Consider the following 7614-nt stretch of genomic DNA (forward strand, 5'->3'; position numbering starts at 1 on the left):
GACTTCCATAGTATTTTTTTTTTTCCTACTATGGAAGTCTTTGCTTTGTATGGGTTTTTGGGAACGGAATAGTAGATATGCATATCTACAGGGACCGCAAGGATAGTGTACTGGTCGGTGGTTGTCTGACCGATTGTGGTGGGCCGGTCTGAGCAAAAATGCCAGGGCCCACATTTGTACTGACAGAAGGAAATAGCTCAGCCATTTGGTCATTTTCATTTGAACGTTTTATTTCACAAAATCTTCACAACACACACACAGACAAAAAAATCCCAAATATTTCAAATCAGCGAAGCTTACAATACAAACCCATTTGGTGTATGTGTACAAATCTGAACACAAACTCCTGACACATTTCCACCGCTACTCCCCGCACTGCGGAGTCTGTATAAGCTCCACCAATTCTATATAATGACATCTTTAAATGTATGAATGACAACTGTTAGTTCATGCTAGAGATCACACCAGTATATACTTTTTTATGGATATCAACGAAAAGTTTACTCCTCTTGGACGGTCTGTAAAACAACAGAACTAAAATGTGGTCCAACGACGTAACTGTTTAAATGACACAATGGCATAAAGTTACACAGGTCTGCCCTGCTGCTTCACCTTCGCTGCAGACCATCCACCTTGTTGCCCATTTTGGCCAAACTTTTGGATTCCTTTTTTAGGCGTGGAGGCTGGAAAGTTTCACTTGGCCGTGCACGTGACCAGGGTCCTCGGCGAGCTGCTTGCGCCTTGGCTGTGAGTGCTGCTAACAGGCGTGCTCGTTGATTATGTTCATAATGATCATTTGGAGGAGAAGGAAGGGCTGTCGGCTACCTTCATTTGAGGACAGTTTGCAACACGGGGCTGGCTTTTTTAGATTAGATACATAAAGCATAATCCTGCAGCTTTGTTCAATACAAACTGGTAGCCATCGCTTCTGTGAGCTGATAACAGCGAGTTCTAAACTAAGCAGCTTAGAACTTCAATAGATGAAGTTCAAGATGAAGCAAGCCCTACTGTTTCTATTTCAACATCCTGAGCCGTGATAGTAAAGGACACCATTGAACTACTGTTGAACTTCCATGGACTTCAAGATGAGATCCAGGGGATTCTAGCTGATCACTGAGGGAGAAGTTCAGCGCCAAAGAACACATTGGTTTCTCTATTATCGATGAGTTCGGGGTGCGAGGAGTTCACGTGTAGCTGGCCGCCAGCGTCCAGAGAGAACAGGCCGGCCGTGTAGAGCGTCTTAATCCACAGCTTCTGGCTGCAGTTCACCGTGTCCACCGACGTCAGGAGAGGCACGTTCTTTTTGTAAGTATCCCGGAAGTAGAACACAGTGTTGGTGAGTCTCAGCGTATCGTTACATATGAAGTCGGCCTTTTCCTCGTAGGTGACCTGCAGGAAGACTCTGTAGATGCCCCTCCTGGGCACCACGAGTCTCCCCTTGGAGTAGTTGAAACCTCCCCGACAGAAAGCATTTCCAATCTCAATCTCCCATTCAAGATAACTCCTGGTAACGCTGTTGCCTAAGGGAGCTGCAGAGGAGAGAGAGGAGAGGAGAGGAGAGGTACATGATGTTACAAGTGTTCCACCTTCAGTGTCACTTTGACAGGGCTGACTTTCAGACGGATGTGCCTGAACTGGTGAGAATGTTGTTACAGAGTTGTGGATGACGCATTTCTTCAGCAGTATTTGGCTCAGGCTGCAGCAGGAAACCTCCGTGATCTGAGCTGCCAACAGCTCAGAGTACACGCAGTCTTTGACTGTCTTTGCTAGGTTTGACCAGATCTTACTCTGTTGTGCCTTCTTTACTGAAGCAGAGCAGACGTGAATCATGGAAAACTCTCACGTGGTGTATGTTCCCTGATTAGGGCGTGAAAGCGCTCGTTGTTTCGCATTTGGATGAGTTCTTTTGTTTCCTAACGGCGGGGGAGTGCTGACGTACCAGACGTCCACTAACGAGGGAGAATCTAACCAGAGGTTGGGTGAAGCGTTGGTAAAGACACACTTCAATTGTACTTCTAATGGCTCTTATCTGTAACAAGTTGTAAATCGGCTCATTTGATGAAGTTGCACTTTCTTGTTCTTCTGTAAAGCTGGTAAATGAGAGGCGAAGCCAGCAGGGAGCAGTTGTCTGTGTCCCTCTGAGTACAGCTGGGGAAGACTAGACGACATTAACAGTGTGTACGTTTTCATTCAACTAATTACTGTGACATCAGTCTAAATATAATGGAACACCAACATGAATGAAACTATGAAACTGTTGGGATGTATTGCCAATAATATTTTTGTATACGTTTTTATTTGATCATATCTCATGCAGATTCATTTAATGTTCTCTTCAATATTGTAACATAAATAACATATTATTTAGATGGAGGCTTTAAATCAGCCCAGTGGGCTTCTTGCACTGTGTAATTTATACTAAATAGTGCCAATCAATGAAGCGTGAAGTGCAGCAGTGGGGACAGCCCTGATCCAGGTTTTACCTGTTAGCATGGCGCTTGGGTTGCTGAAGTCCTGCTTCTGCTGGACGCTGAGTCCTAGGACCGAGATCCACAGGGCCATTCAGCACATTAATCAGTGACCACAATAAATATAGAATATTGATGAGATATTTACCTGGTGAATACGTTTGAGGATGAATCATCGGCTGGAAGTAGACAAACACAAATATAAAACATATTACACGCATGACTGATACTGCTCAGTGATCACAGGTTTATACTTAATACGTAACATGACCAGGTCAGTCACAGTCAGTTTTTTTTACTCTGTTCACCTGATTTTCATCAATGTGATAAATCATCTTCCCTTCAATGAAATCATATTGTGATGAAATCATATATTCAGACAACATGATTCAAAATTGCTTTGTTTAAATTAAAAATAAATAGCACACAGAAAAACCGATCATTCTGACATCTCTCCAGTGTGTGTCCATCCATTCATCATCTGTGACAGCTTAGACAGCGTGTAGAAGCTGTCACAGATGATGAGTGGGGGGCTGGCCTTTAGTCTCTGTCCACTGTGTGGTTTGGATCGCCCACTAAACAGGATAGGAAGGGACTACAAGGGATCATGCCATCGTGGACCTGTGCACCTGCGGAGTCTGGAGACGGCAGGAAAGATCCCTGCAGACCTCCACACACTGGAACAACCTGTTCAGACCCCTCCCCTCTGCAGACACCGCACGCCAAGACCACCAGAACCACTAGACCGGATCAGTGCCCCCCCCCCTCCCACCCTGAAAAAGTCTGAAATAACGTGAGGCAGTTCTGCCCCGTTTATGTACCAACAAGCTGTACATGTAGCTGTACAGTTTAACATAAAGGACATCTTATATAATCTCATCTATATAACTATATATATATAATATTCAGAATACAAAAACTATTATAAATATCCAATATAATACTTATTATAGGATAATATATATTACAATATAAATATATGTATATAAAATTAGAACATGTATATGTATATTTTGAGACCCAGTTTGTTGGGGAAACACCTGATCAGTGTGTTGAGGAAAGACCAACTCAAAGCCCCACAAAACATCACACAATGAAGTATTTGGGATTAGATGTCTCCAATTTCATCCACAGTCCTGTGTGCGTTGCATATGTGTATATATAATCCACGTAAAAATAAACATAAATATTGACTATTTCTAAAATGTATTTTAAAACAATAAACAAGAAAGACATTTTCTTTTCCCCTATTTTCCCCCCCTCACTCATGGTAGGGGCACCCCCCCCCCCCCCCCCCCCATTGCCCTCTATGGACCAGCTGCCACCGAGGTTGGTCTCGCCAAATCAGAAGGATCTAGGCTAACTTGGCAAGACAGCGTTAAAACATATAAGAAGGCTCTCCGTAACGCAAGAGCATCTTATTACTCATCATTAATTGAGAAAAATAAAAACAACTCCAGGTTTCTCTTCAGCACTGTAGCCAGACTGACAGAGACTCACAGCGCTGTCGAGCCGTGTATTCCTGTGGACCTCAGTAGTAACAACTTCATGAACTTCTTCAATAATACGATTCTGACTATCAAAGAGAAAATGTATGGTCTACTACCCCCAACCGGAGCCAACCCGCCCTCGGATGTAGGAACCTTAGACGCAGCCGTGGGCCTTGATACCTACTTGAATGGTTTCTCTTCCATCAACCTTGATCAACTGACTTCCACAATGTTGAAATTCAACTCTTCCACTTGTCTCCTGGATCCGATTCCATCTAAGCTGCTTAAGGAAGTTATTCCGTTAATTAGCACATCCCTACTGGATATTATCACGGTAGCTGTAATTAAACCTCCTCTAGCTCCAGAGGTGTTGGCTAACTACAGACCCATCTCTAATCTTCCCTTCCTCGCTAAGATCCTTGAGAAATCTGTCACGAATCAATTATGTGACTTTCTACAAAACAATGCTTTGTTCGAGGATTTCCAGTCAGGATTTCGAGTGCATCATAGCACAGAAACGGCACTGGTGAAAATTAAAAATGATCTTCTACTTGCATCGGACCAAGGACTTGTCTCTTTCCTTGTATTGCTGGACCTCAGTGCTGCATTTGACACCATCGATCACCGTATCTTGCTGCAGAGACTGGAACACTTGATTGGCATCAAAGGAACTGCACTCAGCTGGTTTAAATCTTATTTATCGGATCGATCCCAGTTTGTGTTTGTGAACGGTGAATCATCAAGGACCACCAATGTTGGTCACGGAGTTCCACAAGGTTCTGTGCTTGGACCGATTCTATTTACCCTGTACATGCTTCCTTTGGGCGACGTTATCAGAAAACACCGCATAAACTTCCATTGTTATGCAGACGATACTCAACTGTATCTATCGATCAAGCCAGAAGACACCAACCAACTTGTTAGACTTCAGGATTGTCTTGGAGACATCAAAACTTGGATGACCTGCAACTTCCTGATGTTAAACTCGGAAAAAACAGAAGTTATCATGATAGGCCCAGAGCGCCTTCGAAGTCAGCTGTCACGTGATACAGTCTCAATGGATGGAATTGCTCTGGTATCCAACAGCACCGTCAGAAATCTTGGAGTTCTCTTCGACCAGGATATGTCCTTCAACTCTCATATAAAGAAGACTTCAAGGACTGCCTTTTTTCATCTACGTAATATATCGAAAATCAGGAACTTCCTGTCTCAAAGTGATGCAGAAAAACTAGTTCATGCATTTGTTACTTCTAGACTGGATTACTGTAATTCTTTTATCAGGCTGCTCTTGTAAATCGCTTAAACCTCTCCAGCTGATTCAGAATGCTGCAGCACGTGTATTAACAAGAACTAAGAAATGGGATCATATAACTCCTGTATTAACTTATTTGCACTGGCTTCCTGTTAAATCAAGAATAGAATTTAAGGTACTTCTCCTCACCTACATAGCTGATAGCTGATTTTGCAGCTAGGAAATGCAGGCGCGTGCCTCTGTAGGGCCTTTGACAACTGATGGTAGTGAAAATGTTTGTAATATAGTTCTATCGGATAGCAGAATGGTCTCTTTTATAGAGATGGTAAATAAATTCTACTGTGCAGTTTGTAAAATTTGCACTTTATTATTATTTGCACTTGTGTATAATATTTACTAAGAAATGTGCACATTGCTTACACGGTTATATACTTGAATACTTTCTGCGTTTACAATGTTCAGTTCCAAATCTGTGTTTAGTAAATGTGGTGGTATTTGGTATTTATAATTGTATCTTTTATATTTTTATATTTTTTTCTTTTAATGTTTGTTTATGTAAATTATTTATGTTTAGAAGTTATTTGGGGAATAAAGAGAACCTAACTAAGAAATTCTGAATGGTTGTTATTCCTTTGGTGGTGGTTGGTTGGAGGGGGCACCACTAAGCATTTGTGCTTAGGGCACCGAAATGGCTAGCGCCGGCCCTGTATTGAGGAATGTGTCCTAGCTGTAAAAACTGTAACTCTTGATTTCGATTTGCGCAGCAAGCAAAGCCTTCAGTCCGAGTCTGTCCCCCGGGGGTCTACCCGGGTACGGATCGTTAAACCTTACCTGGCTCTCCGGTGACTGCCGCGCCCGCCCTCCGAACACCACCGCGGTGAGTAAAGCCAGCGCTCCGGTGAGCAGCAGCAGCGCGAGGCCGAGCAGCCGCGCCATGCGGCGGTGTCGCGTCTCGTTCCGGAGCAGGAGTTGGACCAACGCGTCCCGGTGCAGTCCCAGTTCTCCTCCGTCCTCCATGCAGGCGGTGTCCCTGTGACAGATCAGCCACGTGCTTTCATCTCTATTTATGAGCGCGGGCGTCGCCCACGTCAAAACCAATGCATCCGCAAAGAGTCTTTTCCCGAGTTTGACTCAGATGAAACCCAAACACGAACTTCCTCTTTTGAGGTTATCATTCCGAAGACGACGGGATTATGGTGAGCACTCCTTGTCCGCCCCCGCAACCCGTTTCCTGTCAGGTGGAGCCCCATCCACGCACACACATGCACACGCCTCATAAAGATTAAAGGCACGTCTCCACACATGATATTGGATATCTACAGTTCAATGGCTAAGGGACAAAAGGAGGCCACGTTGATGGAAGGAAAAGTTTCAGCCTACAGCGGGCTTTTAACACCGTGAAAGTGAAAAAATGATGTGGCAGGCAATGATGCCTCTAATCTGAACACCTTTTTCAGTAACAAGTAATCTAACGCGTTAGTTTGTCCAAACCAGTAATCAGATTAAAGTTACTCGTCCAAGTCACTGTGCGTTACTACTTTGTCATTGATAGTAAAATACATATTTGATTTCTTGCATCTCTGGGAGTGAAGCCACGTAGATGCGACAATTAAGTCACGTTTTCAGCATGAGGGTCCCGTCACGTGTTCACACATAGACCTACCAGGCAGCCACAAAAACTAAAAATAGAATAATACCAATGTACAGTTATGATTGTATTCAATGTAATGTAATCTACCGAAATGCATTCATGTAATACTTGATAACACTACAAATGATATTGACAGAGAGGCCTCCAACAGTGAGCTACTTTGAACTCACCAGGAGACTACTGCCAGGGGGCGTGGTCACCATTCCCAGGGGGCGTGGTCACTACTCCCAGGGAGCGTGGACACTGACTTTCACACCTTTACTGATCGGTATAAATACTTGTAGGCAGCCATTGTTCTCAGTTTCGCTGGTTGTAGACAACAGCATGTTCTAGGGATGGTCGTGAGATGGTCCTGTGGCCTGTTGGTTGCGGAGACCAGCGACTCCTCAGCTGAGATGTTCTTTTTAGCACAACACCTTTTCTTTTATTATAATATTTATAATTATAATACTTTTAATAAAGTGATTTTAACTGTTTATTCCAAGATGTCTCCCGTCCGTCCGGAGTTTCTTCATTATTTGAACAGAACAGAACCCAGGACCTACTGCATCAGGGTCTGACCATGGGTCCAAGGACATCCTGATACCTACTGGCAGTCGGACGTTCTCTAGCCTGTGGAGGTCTGCCTCCCCAGACTATCCGGTCATGCTGAACCGTGTTGCGGGCAGCTTGCCTTCTCCTTTGCTTCTCCAGACCTTTTCACGTCTATCACCGGAGCTCAGGGTGAACCTGCTCTTCTCTGTGAGAACCACA

The 7614-nt window shown here is 43.9% G+C and overlaps 1 protein-coding gene across 2 annotated transcripts; it reads right to left on the reverse strand.

The window, feature by feature from the left end:
- Positions 1 to 210: 210 nt before the first annotated feature.
- On the reverse strand, positions 211 to 6648 carry LOC119225556 (lymphotoxin-alpha-like). 2 transcript variants are annotated; one of them, XM_037483498.2, is made up of 4 exons: positions 6042 to 6646; positions 2617 to 2647; positions 2484 to 2537; positions 211 to 1529 (listed from the first exon to the last, which is right to left on the reverse strand). In XM_037483498.2, the coding sequence occupies exons 1-4, from the start codon at positions 6225 to 6227 to the stop codon at positions 1111 to 1113; spliced, it is 690 nt and encodes a 229-aa protein (XP_037339395.2). In that variant the 5' UTR covers positions 6228 to 6646; the 3' UTR covers positions 211 to 1110. The 2 variants fall into 2 exon arrangements, with proteins under 2 accessions (XP_037339395.2, XP_037339396.2); XM_037483499.2 differs by lacking the exon at positions 2484 to 2537 and having other exon boundaries at positions 6042 to 6648.
- Between the last annotated feature and the right edge of the window lie 966 nt (positions 6649 to 7614).

Source organism: Pungitius pungitius, chromosome 5 (assembly GCF_949316345.1).
Source record: "Pungitius pungitius chromosome 5, fPunPun2.1, whole genome shotgun sequence".
NCBI classification, from domain to species: Eukaryota; Metazoa; Chordata; class Actinopteri; order Perciformes; family Gasterosteidae; genus Pungitius; species Pungitius pungitius.

Bases quoted from the DNA above. Each gene is read 5' to 3' on its own strand.
- LOC119225556 (XM_037483498.2), bottom strand. From the start codon at position 6,227: ATGGAGGACGGAGGAGAACTGGGACTGCACCGGGACGCGTTGGTCCAA. The intron at 2,538-2,616 runs GTAAATATCTCA...TCTCGGTCCTAG, and splicing joins TCCTCAAACGTATTCACCAG to GACTCAGCGTCCAGCAGAAG. The intron at 1,530-2,483 runs GTAAAACCTGGA...TCTCCTCTGCAG, and splicing joins CCCAAGCGCCATGCTAACAG to CTCCCTTAGGCAACAGCGTT.